Source organism: Notolabrus celidotus, chromosome 1, assembly GCF_009762535.1.
Source record: "Notolabrus celidotus isolate fNotCel1 chromosome 1, fNotCel1.pri, whole genome shotgun sequence".
In the NCBI taxonomy this organism is placed as follows: domain Eukaryota; kingdom Metazoa; phylum Chordata; class Actinopteri; order Labriformes; family Labridae; genus Notolabrus; species Notolabrus celidotus.
This window is the reverse complement of record NC_048272.1, coordinates 32,405,209-32,421,044: the sequence shown is the minus strand read 5'-3', so window position 1 is coordinate 32,421,044 and position 15,836 is coordinate 32,405,209. Positions and strand designations below refer to the sequence as shown.

The 15,836-nt window shown below is 40.3% G+C and overlaps 1 protein-coding gene across 2 annotated transcripts in view; it reads left to right on the top strand.

Annotated features, from left to right (window-relative positions):
- Positions 1–15,836, top strand: part of si:dkey-49n23.1 (semaphorin-3D) — a 110,527-nt gene that overhangs the window by 77,242 nt on the left and 17,449 nt on the right. For both annotated transcript variants that reach the window (XM_034689082.1, XM_034689083.1), the window contains 9 exons: positions 5,336–5,490; positions 5,621–5,683; positions 6,440–6,559; positions 8,034–8,124; positions 9,995–10,123; positions 10,281–10,423; positions 11,809–11,923; positions 12,433–12,502; positions 13,540–13,684. In XM_034689082.1, coding sequence (XP_034544973.1) covers positions 5,336–5,490; positions 5,621–5,683; positions 6,440–6,559; positions 8,034–8,124; positions 9,995–10,123; positions 10,281–10,423; positions 11,809–11,923; positions 12,433–12,502; positions 13,540–13,684 — 1,031 coding nt within the window. The remainder of the gene's footprint in view (positions 1–5,335; positions 5,491–5,620; positions 5,684–6,439; positions 6,560–8,033; positions 8,125–9,994; positions 10,124–10,280; positions 10,424–11,808; positions 11,924–12,432; positions 12,503–13,539; positions 13,685–15,836) is intronic.

Genomic DNA, 15,836 nt, shown 5'->3' with positions numbered 1-15,836 from the left:
TGTTCATAAATGCAAAGTTTGAACCAAAATAAACACTGAAAATAAAGCATTAGCTGTTGTCAAATGTGTTCCTGCAGAGTTATAAAATAACTGTCTATTCTGTAAAGTGTTGAATTGATGACATTGACCACTATCAGAAATACAACATATTTTTTCATGTCCTGTAAGCATGCAACGCAAAGCACTGTTTCATACAGTGTCCTACAGAGCAATGCAAAGAAACACACTGCAATGTGTGCAATGTGTGCAATGACGCAACCTCAAAGACCTTAAGCATCCTGGCAAACACTACGCCTCTTATTATGCAAATGTATGCAGGACTCTTGGCTATAATATCTTCAACACCAATGAATTACAAAAAAAATCCACCCTCATTTTAAACCAGGGTGTAAACATGTTTGATTGTGATGTAAATGGTATTTTAACATGGGTGTTAATGGGGATTCGTGGCTTGTGGAGACAACCTCAAGTGGACACTGGATGAACTGCAGCTTTTTGCATTTCTGCATTGACTTGATGCTCCCCAGATTTTGCTTTTTGGGGCCAAGTCTGTGCAAAAAACTATAAATAATACATTTGCATGGCCACTGTGTTTTGAATCAAAATACTGATGTGTCCTCTGGTTGCTAGGGAACAGTTATGATCTTTTTCTGGAACGCAGTGCCACATAGTTGGACTGTGATATCATAGTTGAGATATGACATCAGGCTTTCTGCAGACTATATACCAGATGTCTCAACCAGATCTTCATCACCACTTCAAGTAGTCTAACTACCAGTCGGTACTTTGCAAAGCCTTCAGAGCATTCACAAACCCATCCACTTAACTCTTACTTCCAGACTCTTCTAGTTTATCTAAAGCAATGGACAGAAGAAATAGAAACCAAAGGAGGTGGAGAAACATGGAGACAGCGAACAGCAACGTGAGAGACCACGGCTGCCAGCCTGAGTCCTCCGTGAAGGAGAACGAACTGTCTCAGCTGAAGGCAGAAAACGCTCGTCTGAAAGAGCAGCTCGAGGAAGCTCATCAGCTGCATTACCACCGACACGTCGCTGCAGAGAAACAAGCAGGAGAGATGAAGATCCAGCTGGATAGGGCTCACTTTAACCTGTATGATGCAAAAAAGAGAGCTGAAGTCTCTGAACTGAAGCTCAACATGATGAGACAGAGACTCATGAGGAAAAGCACTACTGTCGCACAGCTTTCCACAGCAGACCAGGTCACCCAGAGCCAGGAGAGAGACACATCAGAGCTGATTGTGCAGCTGCAGGCGGCTCATGAAGAGCTGCAGAAATGCACTGAAAAGCTTCAGGCCAATGAGGACAGTGACCAAGACGCTGAGGAAGAGCAGCGGGACAAAGTCAAGGCACTGAAAGCTGGCATCTTCAACCTTGGTGAAAAGCTCCAGCAGGACCAAGCTGCCTTACTAAAGAGAGCTACAAAGATTGTTCCCTGCACTGAGGACCAGAAGAAGCTGTCAGAGGAGGTGCAAAAGATAAACGTGCACCTCCAGAAGCTCCAGATGGATGTCCTGAAGCAGGCCCTGAGTCTGAAGACCCCTGGAAAGGAGAAAACTGCTCCCAACAAGTACCTGTGGGTAAGGACTCACACGGACCAGGAGCAGCAGACTGACCAGCTGCAGGAGACCACGGAGACTCTCTCTGTGGAGCAAGATCTGCAAAAGGTGAAAGAAGAAGCTGCGGAGGAGATGAAAAACATGCAGACTGCCTTCACCACTCAGCTCCATGACCTCCAGAAGTTCAACAATGAAATCATGGCTTCTGAGAAGGAAGCAGTGGACCAGCTGAAGCTCCAGCAAGAGCAGTGGACGGAGGAGAGGAGCTCCCTTCAGAACACCATCCAGCTCCTCCACACTACCCAGAAAGAGAAAACTGAGAAGTGGACGGAGAGAGAGAGAGAGATGGTCGCCAGAATGGACGAGCTTGACAGCAGGATGGCAGAAACGACTGCTAAGAAAAAGAAGAAGAAGAAAAGCTGGCTCAAGAGACTCTTCACGCGCTCCAGCCCTGGAGACGCCGTCTCTTAGTCACACTGAGAACATTTAAATGTGCAAAACAAAAATAAAAATACATGCATATTATGTTTTATGTCTGTTGAGGTTCATAAATGTCATTTTAAAGTCAATACAACATTTTTAAGGTTTGGTTACTTTCTCCTCTGGAAGGACATGCACGTGAAAACATCTTTAAAAAGTTTTCACCTCTGCGTTCGTCCTCACTGAGTGACATTTCAACATTTTATTAATATTTACTTTATTTTTATTTGTTTGTGAAGCCCTCTGAAAGTTTGTGACATGAATAAAAGAAACGATTACCACTTCTTCTAACAATCATAATACAAGCGTTATTAACTTCAGAGGTTTGTTTAGTGTCTCCCGTCAGGATGACACATGGACTCTGAAACTAATCAATGAGTTTGATATCGGAAGCATTAATCTTCTTCAACAGTAACATGACTGAGTCTGTTTGAAACATCTCTTCATTCACCTACAGTATCTGTACACACAGCCATCACTCTCTCATCCATTCATACGTCAAAGTGTCTGTGCAGTTATAGTGTGCGGTACAGTCCTCAGACATTACTCACAGCGACAGTGACGGAGTGACTGCCAATAATCCAAACAGTGAACATACGTCACACATACACACTCACACACAAACACACTCACACACACTCTCTGAGACTTTGCTGGAGCTCACACATGAACGATGGACCTGATTCAGATGTCTGATGGCGACTTTGAGCCTCTGCACTCTCATGGCGTTGGCCCGAGTCAAATTCAAGGATTAAAGCAAACAAATGCAAAATTTTTCTGCCTATCGGTCACTTCCCAAAGGTTTTCACCTAAAAAGGAGTATACCATTTACATGCCTTTAGCCCAAGGACATGTACACAGTATACTGTCCTTTAATACAGTGGTTCCCAAACTTTTCAGCCGTAACCCCCAAAATATAGATGCCAAAGACACGGGACCCCCACTGTACTTCAAAGTGATTTAATGTGGCTTAATTTAGCTGGTCTGCAGAGAATTAGCCTACCTATGTGAGCACGTGGCTGTGTTTCCTGTGCCATTATGAATTAACCTGCTGCTACTGATGCTTTTGATAATTACCGGTTCACTAACCCTAAACTTAGGAGTCATCTGGCAAAAAAGGCAGAAAACTGATTACATTTTATATTTTCATGGTTTTATTTCTAGTTTAGCTACTACTTGTGTCAATATTTTTACTATAATGGTTAAAATGTACTATTTTCTAGATAACTTTAATAAAAAAAAACATTCTGGAAGACATCTCACGACCCCCCATTTGTGTCCCGCGACCCCGGAGGGGGTCCCGACCCACACTTTGGGAACCCCTGCTCTAATAAAGCATTTGGCAGGGAGGAGGTGTGCTGCAGAGCACAAATGGCGGCTTTCTGTGCGTCCTCTGACTGATGGCGCATTAGGACTACACCACTTACCGACAGGCTGTCCATTCTCCCCCACTTCATTTAACCAAACCCATCTCCACTTATTTTTGACAGTTTTGTCAATGGTCAAAATGTTGAAGCCTTCTACAACAAACAGCGCGTCCATGCTGGCATACTAAATGAGCCAGAAAAACACTCAAAGAACTAAGAACTGGATCTAAGAACTGGACACACCATCTGGGACTGTAGAGACTTCGTCGGTCCAACTGCGGTCAAAATTCAAGGAAAGAGAAGCCGCTGACTACCGCTACAGAGTCAGGCAGACACGTTCTGTCGAGTCCTCATAAACGTATTTTTATCATGCATTCATCCAAAAAAACACAGGGGAGGCAAGGAGGGAGAGGAGACGAGGTGGAGAGGAAGTGCTCATGACACAGAGGAGGCAAGGACTGTGGAAGCAAGGAGGGAGAGGAGACGAGGTGGAGAGGAAGTGCTCATGACACAGAGGAGGCAAGGAGGGAGGAGAGAAGAGAGAAAGTCCTCACAGAGGAGACAAGGAGAGAGGGAAGAAGTACTCATGACACAGAGGCAAGGGCAGAGGAGAGGAGGAGTTAGGAAAGAAGGTTGGGAGGAGAGGAAGGTAGAGAGGAAGATTTAGGAGGGACAGCAGCGTGCTTTTGTCGTGGAACTCAGTTTGCCACTACTTGCTTGTTCAATAGTTGAAGTTCTATCTGAAATAATGCATCATTTATCTTTGTATTGCCATGTGTTTTGTTGATGTAAACCACACATTGTATAAAATATAATGTATTCTCACTCATTGGTTATTATAAAGAGGTGTTTTGAATCCTAACAATGGTAGCCAACACATTATAAAAGGCTGACTCCAACAAACTTCCAGTTAATCTAGAAACTGGAAAAAAGGCTGAGGTGAGACTAGTGAGCGTCAAACAGCTACTGCGTCTACCTGTAAGTCAAATCAGTGACGCCCCTTATTACTCACACTTATGATGAACTCTTAGCCTTCATAAAGTAAAATTAAACAAAAAGAGAAAAAATCCCTCCTTTTACAGTTGACACAAATTAAAAATGAGCTGTAGAGACCAGAACCTTTTTTTTCTGCAACAGGCTGTAAAAAAGGACATTTTATAATAGGCTCTAAAAGGTTCCCTTTGCTTTTGGAGCAAGCCTCAAGTGGACACAAGAGGAACTGCAGTTTTTTTCACTTTCACATTGGCTTCATTTTCCAACACCAGAGGTTGCTGCTCGAGGAAAGCAATATTGACAGACTAAATATAGCTGATAAGGTGTGTTCAGACTGAAGACAGCTAATATTTTTATGCTTATCTGGGTCATGTTGGTCCACGTTACTTTATTTGTACATGTAGGTAAATTTGTTTTGCACCAAGATGATGATATCCAGTTTGGCATCCAATTACCAAACAACCACAGCATTAAACAACATAGCGAGGCCAGATTAAAATAATATAAAACATGATAACTCAGGGTTCCATCAATCAGAACAGAAGTCAGAGAGATAAGACAGAAAAAATAAGATCAATAAAATTACTTTGATAAATATATAATCTCTGGAATAAAACCAAGGTAGTAGCAAGGTAGAAACCAATTAGTGTTTTCTCACATGTTCAAATTTCTAACATGTGTGCCTTCAGGTGATGTAAGAAACTCAGACACAATGATCCTGCAGTGAAACCTGCGCACGTAACACAGGGCTGAGCATTTAGTTTCCCTCAGAAGTGTGTCATGCTGCACACTATCTTGAAATTGTTCTCGGGTTTCATACTTAAGTAAACGTGCTACAGTTTATGAATAATCACGAAATCAGCCTAATAAGCTTTATATGTCCCAGCTTGACTATAAATGTCTCTTTTCTCTCTCTTAGATCTGAAGAACGGTTCAGCGATCTTCTGGCAGGGCGGAGTCAGCGGGGGATACCAGGTCATGTTGTTGGACGAGGATCAGGGATGGCTGTTGGTCGGTGGGAAAGACCACATCTACCTGCTGAGGCCCGACAGCCTGGATCGGCCCACACAGACGGTGAGATGTTAAATCATGCTGTTGGTGCCTCTGGTGTTTGATGCATCTCCATCTAACCTTCTGAAAGTAAAAAATAAAACCTTAGGATCATAATTTTGCAGTTGATTACAGGACTGTGTTTTACCTTCAGATCTACTGGCCCGCTGTCAGAGAAGATGTGAGGCACTGCATCATGGCTGGGAAAAATCTGGAGGTGAGCATCTTTAAATCACAAAAAACTAACTACAAAATATAAGACAATTACAACTTTCCCTATATATGTTTGTGGTGCATTTTTATGGATTCAATACTTTCCTTTGTTCCCCTGTTAGTCCAGCTGAACTTACTGTATATGTGTGCAGACCGTCAGCCTTTTTCCCTCTTCCCTTAAGGAAAAGTTTGACGTTTGGGGAAATGCCCTTACTTTATTCACTGCTAGAAGCTAAGTTAGCTTATACTTAAATAAAGACTTGACACAGAGAGGAATGGTTGGCCTGTCTTTGTCCAAAATACAACTTCAAGCAACCCTTACATTGAGTAAATAACATTTATATCTTGCGTGTAAAACTGAAATGTAAACCCAGTAATGATAATTTTTATGAGAGGTTGTGGTCCAAGGCTCTTTCTTAGCTTCGTCCCGTGGTCTCCCAGAGTCTTCACATGCCAAGTCCTGCAAATCATCCATGTAAAACAATGTGATGTTGTTTTTTGTGCATTAGAGCGTCTCTTGTGAGTGTTTTGCTGAGCAAGGCTCGCTGCTTTTCCTCTGTTACTAGTCTCTGTGCTAAGCTAAGTTAGCAGGCTTTTGGTAATAACTTCATATTTACTCTACATGCATGAAATGGGTTTCAAACCTCTCACTTAACCAGAAAGAACACCTGTAGAATGAGACATGCCTGTGTGTCTGCGTTATTTCTTGTGCCTGATTTTGTTAAGTGATATGATCGATCATGTTTTGTTGTCTTTATAGACCGAGTGTGCAAACTTTGTGCGGCTGCTGCAGCCGTTCAATAAAACCCAGGTCTATGCCTGTGGGACTGGAGCCTTCCATCCACAGTGCACATACCTGCACCTGGATCACAACACGGAGGTAACAGCACAACCATGTGTTTATTTATCCATTCATGGAAATCACATCCTCAGTTTGTTGTTTGCAAATGTAGCTGATGTTTTCTTTCATTTTTGTGTTACTATGTCACATGATGATATATTTGGATTCCTGTGCTCATTCTATTACTTTAAGTGCATTTTTTTTTCTTGTAGTTTAGTGTGCAAACATTGACAATTTGATGTCAAATTCTAATTTTGTAAAGGTAAAAGAGGAAAGAACACTTGCAAACAGTGAAATGGCTTGCAATAGCTTTTTTAGACTCATCATGTTGCTGTCCTGACACCTTCATCTGGGTACATTTTATATCAGGTGTAGGGCTTAAAGGTGCAGTGTGTAAAACTTGTTGCACATTGTTCGGTCTCCTTTCACAGAGGCAGCCATCTTGCACCGCCATTTTACTACAGTAGCACAAAATGAACTAACCTTACGCCATACACAAAATTGTATTTAGTGCCTGAAATGCATCGGTTGAAAGATTAAGATAATTGAAGAAGAGTGTGGTTGTTGTGCGCAAAACATTTTATATTGTCAGACACTTTTGATGGTAAAAACTTGACAAAGGAGGATCATGCTTATCATGCATCACAGGAGCTTCTTGTCCTCAAAGGCCACCGTTGACAGAAGGGGTGAACATTTGGAGTGCTAAATATTCCCATTTCTACACACTGTACCTTTAACCTGATAGAGGTCCTATCACCAGGATGTTGTGTTCACATGTTCAGATTATGTAAGTTTTTGTGAAAAACTAAATCAGAAACAAGTTTAAGTCTTCATTATGACTTTTTCAAATTTTCCCTTAGTTGTTTCTCTTCTTCACATTCTGCAAATTTAGTTGACTTTGTGTAAGAAATGTGCTACATAAATAAACTTGTCTTGCCTTAGGCTCAAGTCAAGCTCCACCTGATGATGGTCTAGAGACTTAAAACAATGAAGCTATTCATCCAGTTTTATCCTTTTGCAAGTGAAAAGACAGTGTGCAGAGTTCTCTCCTCTCTTGCATTTGGACATTTTCCCCAACACTCCAGTCAACAACAAATTGACAATGGCATGGTTCTTATCTTAACTTCAGAACATTCACATATTTCTAATACATTAAAAAGTTCTCACAGAGGTGCAGATATCTAAAACATCAGTGATAAAACTCATGTTGGTGTTGGTCTCTCTGAATCAGTAAATCACTTAACAGAGCTCTCACTGTGTGCTTATAATCGACAATCATGCACGAAGAAATCCATCAAAGAAAGTACGAGCCAAGAGTCAGCGTCCTCTTTGCTCTTCGGTGTATCGGTCATTCTGAGTGTGTGCGTGTGTGTGGTCTCATTATCTCTCTCTATCTCTCTCTCTCTCTCTCTCTCTCTCTCTCTCTCTCTCTCTCTCTCTCTCTCTCTCTCTCTCTCTCTCTCTCTCTCTCTCTCTCTCTCTCTCTCTCTCTCTCCGCCTCTCTCTACTGTAGGAGCCACAGTTCACGTTGTCTCATGACGTGGAGTCGGGCAGAGGGAAATGTCCCTTCAGTCCGAGGGAGCCCTTCACTGCTAGACTGACTGGTAGGTCTGATCTAGTCCACCCACACACACACACCCACACACACACACTGTGGGTCCATTAAATCACTGTGTGTCACTCTCTAACAGCCGTTTTCATATTTCTGGTGACACTAATGTTTTGCCGAGTACAATCCCTCCTCTGTGTCATTCCTCACAGTACATCGTTCGTCCAGCTGTGTGGTGGGTGGTCTGCCTCACTTACTTCATATTCTGATGTCAGCTGCTGGTACATGCGACATGTCAGACATAAAACCCATCAGTTACATGTAAATCCCCCAAAAAATCAGCTTTAAGTTGTCAAAATGAGCTTTTACAACATGATAGCTGCACCAGTGTTGGCAGCTCGAGAAAGAGGATTTCAATTATCCAGTTACAGCAAACATAACTTCTCCTGATTTTTTTTTTTCAGCTGTGGAGTTACAAGTTGTGTACAAGATAAGATTTGTTTGGGAGGTGAATCAGTTGAGTATTGAAATTAAAGAGCCTCAATATGAAGTGACATTTGTTAAACTAATATTTTCTTCTGTTTTGAGGTGAAACACTTTATACAGATTGTGTTGCTCAAACTTAATTGCAAAACAGACGAGAAAATAGCTGTTTCTAGAGTTTTGAGATCAACCTCAAGTGGACACTAGAGGAACTGCAGTTTTTAGTACTTTCACCATGGCTTCATTTCTCAAGACCAGAGGTTCAGCTCCTCCTTTACATTATTCAAACTCACAGCTTGGAGTGAAACGGTTAAAAGTAAATCCAACAGTAGTTGTTTTTGTAGATTTTTGAAGCCAAAGAGGCAAGACATTTGCTGGTGATGCAGCATTTGTAGGAAACATTACCATAGAGAAATTTGAGGTATGTTTAATGACATAGTTGCAAGACGCATGGTTTGAGATAAACAATTATTATAACCTTGTTTAAGACAATAATAGTGATAGAATAAATAAAAGTCTTAATGTCACATATTTTGGGATGTTTACACTCTTTGTGCTGTTTTGTCTCTGGTCTCTAAAGCTTGGGTCTAATTTGAAAAAGCTGTGGTTCAATTATTGGACGAGTTATTAAAAGCTGAGAGGCCGTGTTCAGGGAACAAACTGTGCTGCAAAGTGTGCCGAAGTTAGACATATTATAAAGTCTCAGAGGCTGTTTGGGGGATTTTTTAAGATTCAAAAATATAACCAAACAAAGATGTTGACAGTTTAAGAATTAGTTTTTTTAGAAAAACATGATAAATGTACAGAGGAGTCTAACATGGATGGACTGAGTAGATAATGCATCTTATTATAAACAGGAATTCAATTGCATATGCCAGAGAAATCTCTGAGCATAACTTTTCACTTAATTTGGAATCATTTTATCACATATGTAACACATATATCATTATCTAATGGGTATTTTAAAAGGGAAGTACAAACTGGTATTTAAGTGAGTAGGCCAATTCTGCAGGAGTAGAAGTTTTGGACAAATAACAATGAAGTTTGAAAAATGATGCCCATGATTTCAGGGATTGTTTTTAGACAATAGAAGAGAATAATGTATCTACATAGTGGAACAAAAGTAAGACAGAGCAAAGGAGCAAATGAGGTGCGTACTACATACCAGATAAGCTTGTGAATATTCATTATTTTTATCCAGGCAACATTGTGGGGTATCGCAGTAATAATTTAGACCATTTAGCTGTGAATCTTGCAACACTTTTTGTATTGTTCAACTATAACTACTCCCTGAGGGAACGTTATTTCCCAAAGATAGATTTATTGTTCTGTTAATGCAAACATTGTTCAGAGTTGCATGGATTTGCACAATAGTGGTGAGAAAACCTCACACAGTATGTCATTTTTGGCTTTTAATATGGGTTTCCTTTTATCTTTTATAGACGGTGAATTTTATGCAGGGACCTCAGTCGACTTTATGGCAGCCAATGCTGCTATCTTTCGTACGTCTGTCCACGGCAACAAGCAACGTTACATCCGGACTGAAGCGTACGATCAGAACTGGCTCAATGGTGAGAAGCTTTAATCCCTTTAAGAGTTTCTTTTCCCTACAGTCTAATAAGCATATTGTTGAATTTACATTACATTAAATTGATTAACTACATCTGCCCAGACTTATTCTAACATGTATTTTAAGTCAATTAAAATCAAAGTTTATGTCTTTCTCAGAGCCGGAGTTTGTGGGCTCCTTCTCCATCCCGGACACCCACAGTCCTGACGATGACAAGGTGTACTTCTTCTTTAAGGAGAGGGCCGTGGAAGCTGGACAGTGGGACAAGAGGGTGTACACCCGGGTGGCCAGAGTCTGCAAGGTAAGGATAAGATCACTTTTTTGTATTGTGTGCAGCTGCTAGCTTGACTTTAGCTCTCTTGATGGAGATGTTACAAAGATATTTATATCTCAGTGGAAGTTTGTGGTGAAGTAGTATTAACTAAATAAGAACAGGTACTTAATCATAATCAGAAAGGTCCAGTGAAGAAGCCTTACCTGTTGACTTTGGGCTAGAGCTCCCTTCAGAGTGAGCAAGTGCATCTGATAGTTCAAGAGGTCAAGCTGGCCTAGCTAGCAGATAGCAAGCATGAGAAATTAGCCAACAGCAAATGTTACATATCCAACCAGTAGAAGTTTTATAGTAAACTTAATGTTTAAGAAATAAGCTAAACGCTGAATGTTTGAAATAATATCCACTGTCACCAAGTAGTTATTGTACCTTTAGCTTTTATTATACGTTTTGAAATAAGAAAAGAGAGTTGATGTTTCAGGAAAAAGAAACCAAAAGATGCTGACAGTATGCTAGTTAAAGAGAAAGCTAAAGTATGCAGCCAAGCAGCTAATTCTCAGAATACTACCACTAGCTGATTATTGACAACTATTAGTTACCAAAGAACAAGTTCTATGCTAGCTATTCAGCAAAAAAGAGATTGTATCCAAATAAGTGTTGAAAAAGAAAATCAATAGCTGCTTTATTGTAAAGGTAACATTAGCAACCTTAGGCAGCTGTGTGCTCATATGTAGCTGCAGACTATTTATGTCTCGCAAAAGGATGCTAAATACACGTTAAAAACCAAATCAAAAATGCAAACATTGAAGCTCAGAAACAACTTATAAAAAGTCAATTAATTATCTGGAGAATTTAGTGAAACAGCGGTTGTTAAAAATTCCACTAATAGCCCTGTAGTTTGACAGAAATGTAAGCTATTATTAAAACTGTTTGCTAATAAGTAAGAAAAGTTATACAATGGTACAAGCTAATTAGGAAAGTTGTGAGTGTTATAAAAATCCACAGTAAATGTGAACAATACAACACAGCTGCTTCATGTTGAGTTGACATTAGCTGTTTGTAAGTAATGCAGGTGAATGTCTTAAATGACAGTAAACATTAAAACAGTTGCTCTCTAGCAAAGGATTTATATTAGATCAAATCAGTTTCTCAGAAATTGTTCTCAGTTGATTTACTCATAAAGAAGATTTCAGCCTTTTTCGTGTCCTTTTTTTTAACTGCTGGAAATGTTGTATTAAACAGCAATAGGTTCCATAGTGGGAATAATTCCAGACAGGGTGTTGCAGGAAACTATGAAGGAATGTAGAAGTCTTATCTCAGCCTGACGGGTTTATTTCTTTCTTTATTTTTCTTATTAAACTCCACCCTTTCGATTCCCTTACACTTCTCTCTCTTCCCTCTTTCCCTCCATCCAGAATGACGTAGGAGGAAAGAGGAGTCTGATCAACCGTTGGACCACCTTCCTCAAAGCCCGGCTGGTCTGTTCTGTCCCCGGTCCATCTGGAGTTGATACAGAGTTTGATGAGCTAGGTAATACTTATCCCCTCCCTGTTTTTCCCTCCTGCCTCTTCACGCCCATCACTGATATAATGTTCCAGCTGTCCTCAGAGTTGTTCTTTCTTTATCTTCTCATTTGTCCTTTAAGAAGAACCAAGTTTGATAAGTTTGTTCCCTCCTTTCCTTTCCGTCGTCTGCTTACTCAACTTTCTTAAATAATGTAGGACTGACTAAGCCTGTTGATTGTCTTTGAATACTTGTGTTTTCTTATTTGACAATTTACTTTAAATATTATACTTTCTGTTCTAAATTTAGCCATGCATGTGCAACAATTAAGAATGAATACCAAGCGCTTTCTTTTTTTATCAGTCGAATTATTCAACCTTAGTGTTTGCAGAGACTGACAAGCTAATGATAACACTTTAAACTATTGAGGCTTCACAACTCAAAAGTTTTAAGTCTAAAATTGCAAAATATTGTATTACTAAGACACTGACTTGATTGGTTATGTTGAAATTAAAGCTGTCACTTTGCTCTTTTAGAGGACATCTTCATCCTGGAGAACAAAGACCCTCAAAACCCGACCATCTATGGTGTATTCAGCACATCCAGGTGTGGAAACATTCATCCTGTCTGGTCATTCAAACCCATCACCAACCTGCTCATCATTGTTGCATCCATGGATATTCATGTTGCACAGACATATTTCTGTCTGGTTCTGGTAGCATAATGTTTATTAAATGCATTACAACATAACCACTCATAACTTCCTCATTTAGTTACAATAACTCAGGTCATTGCCTTTGTTTTCATTTTACTTGTGGGTTTTAAAACGTTTGCTTGCATGCAACCAACCTTCAAAATCTAAATGTAAACAAAAGTTAAACATTTCATTCACTAATTTTAATTCCTAGTTCACAAGGTACAAATTTTCTTAAAATCTCCCTATTTCATGATTCAGGTAAATGTGTCATTCTAATGGAGAATACCACATCTTTTTCATTTTTTTGTAATTTATAAATTAATTCCTAATCATGAAGTAAGTAAGTTTGATTGCATAGGCTGTAAAAAAAAAAAGAGTGAAATCATTATAGTTTTGTGACTTTCCTCCAAAACGATACTGGAAATTTGTCTTACAAAGGCCATAATATAGTCGCACCACCCGCAGGCCTGGCATGTGCACGCCCAGTGGGACACAGGGTCAGAGGTCAGGTGTGGGTGGGAGTCAGGGCTGAAGGTGAAGAGGCTCAGCTGGTTGTGTTATTGTAGCCCTGATGTAATAAAGCAAACCCAGCTCTGTTTTCTTTTCTGTCCTCCCATCCCTCCTTCCTTCCTTCCTTCCTTTCCTCCTACTTTAGCCCTCCTCCTTTCCTGCCCCGTTCACCTGACTTACTTTTTTTTTTATCTCTTCAACTTCTCCTTTTCTCGTTCTCATTATTGAATATTGTGCATAAAATGATGTCATCTTTTTTCTTCTTCCACTCTTCCTTCCTTACTTCTACTTTACTCTACACTTTGCTTAATCCCTCCTTCTTTTTCTCTTTGATTTCATTGCTTTTAACCCGTCTCTTCATGTCTGACGCCCCTACATTTCAAACTTTCAACCTTTATAAGTCAAATAACGTCAACATCTTCTCCTTGTCTTGCAGCTCCATATTTCGAGGTTCAGCAGTATGTGTGTACTCCATGGCTTCTATACGAGCAGCTTTCAACGGACCGTTTGCTCATAAAGAAGGTCCAGACTATCGCTGGGTGGAGTACAAGGGCCGCATTCCCTATCCCAGACCTGGCACTGTAAGTACACATAAATGAATGTACAGCCTCTGTTCTCATTCCTACTGCATCTCAAGAGGATGCACAAGCTGTAATTTGGCTTCTGAATGCAGCACACTTGGCTGTTTTCAACTAACACCAACAGAAACCCAGCATCCTCCGAGAATCCAACACCTGGCAGGTCAGGTGATTATGGACAAACTGCAACCATGATTGAAAACCTTATAACCATAGGTTGCTCAAAAATAATCATCATGAAGAACTTTAAAACAGATGCTATAAGAACCCCCCCCAGTGTTAATCATGGAATAGTTGCAATCAATCAATCTATCAATCAATCAATCAATCAATCAATCAATCAATCTTTATTTATATAGCACCAAATCACAACAAATGTTATCTGAAGACTCTTTCCAAACAGAGCAGGTCTAGACCATACTCTGTTCTATTATTAACAAAGACCCAACATCAAGACAGGATAAGATCCAGTCCCATCTTACAGACAGGACTCAGTCTGATCTCATCTTAATCCACCATGAGCAGAGCACTTTGCAGCATTTAGCAAGTTACAGTGGCAAGGACAAACTTCCTTTAACAGGCAGAAACCTCCAGCAGGACCAGAGTTAGACAGACATCTGCTGAGACCGAGTTAGGGTTGGACAGAGGGATAAAGGAGAATAAGAGAGAGAGGGAGAGAGAGAGAGAGAGAGAGAGAGAGAGAGAGATGATAGTAACAGCAAATGTTTGACCCATATGCTTATCATAAACTGCTGCTGACAGAAAGAGGAGATCTTTGCAGCGAACAATTTCTCTCTCGGCCGGCATTGACATCGCTTTTACTCCTCATCACTCCGACTGTCCTCACTTTCTTCTACATATCTTGCTCTATCTTCTGTGGTGTCCTCACTGATGCTGCGCTCAGGATCAAATCAAAACAGTTGACCTGACATGGTGTTGATCTTGTGTATAAAAACCACAAGGTTTAAAAACAACAACAAAATTATGTCACTGCCCAGAGTGCATTGCAATGTAAACAACAATGACGATATATACGAGTGCATTCATTTTTAAAATGTTCTTAAAAAGTAGAAATCTTGTGTTTTGTTGTAGGACATACGTATATTTAACATGACATCGGGGATCAACTAAGCCCAACATGTCTTATTATGCAGGGTTCTTTCTGAGACCTCAAGAAATCTAGGAGGCAGGAATCTCAAAACCTTGTGGAAACTTACCAAACTCTCAGCAGGGAGGAGGTTACAAGTGATGACTTTTTAAATTTTCTGTGAACTGATCCTTTCAAGAGGCGCCTGTTTGACTTTGTGGTTAAACCTCATGTGCAGAGACTTTGGTCCACAATGCAGCCATTTGGGTTCGATTCCAACCTACCCTTTGTGGCATGTCATTTCCCACTCCCCTTCCTAGAGTCCTCCTCGTTCTCCACCATCTTATCTCTGAATAAAGACAAAATAAAACTCTTTAAAAAACGAGAAAGGTCTCAAAGTGCAGGGTAAGGCTTTGGCCTCTTTCTTATTAAAGTTCTCAGCCCATATTTCTCTTAAAATAAAGTGTTGACAGGATAGTTTTTATGTTTGTGTGAATAACTAAATGTTTCCTGTGAGATTAGAGTCCGAACACACACGGCCCCATTTAATGAAAACAAGCTGATGAAGCTGTGAGAGGGTTAAACTCTGTGATTTAACACCCAGCAGTGAACTCCTCTGGGAAGCTTCAACTTGTCAGGAAGGCGGAGGTTTTAGTGTTTGAGTGTGTCAGGTGTTATTTCATTCTCCCTGCAGGGGAATTCACCTCTCGGTGGAGCCGTTCTGCATCATGTGGTTGATTGCAGAAGAGGTCAGCCACGTCAGTGTTTGTGCATGTGTGTGTGGATGATGGGGAGGCAGGTTTGAGTCGAGCCGAGTGGTTAAATGCAACAAAATAGAATCGATAAAATGTAAAAGAGCGTCTACAGCAGCCTCCAGCAGTCATGTTTCATTTTTGAAGTAATGTTTCCTCCAAAGTTTTAATGTCCCAAAAGAGATATAAAACAGGGAGCATTTTCCAGCAGCAGAAGTTCCAACTTAGGGAATTAACGTGGAACTAAACAACTAATTTCTTGTGGTAACATGGTAATCATCCAGGTGAAAACAAGTCAATGTCTCGTTCCTTAAGC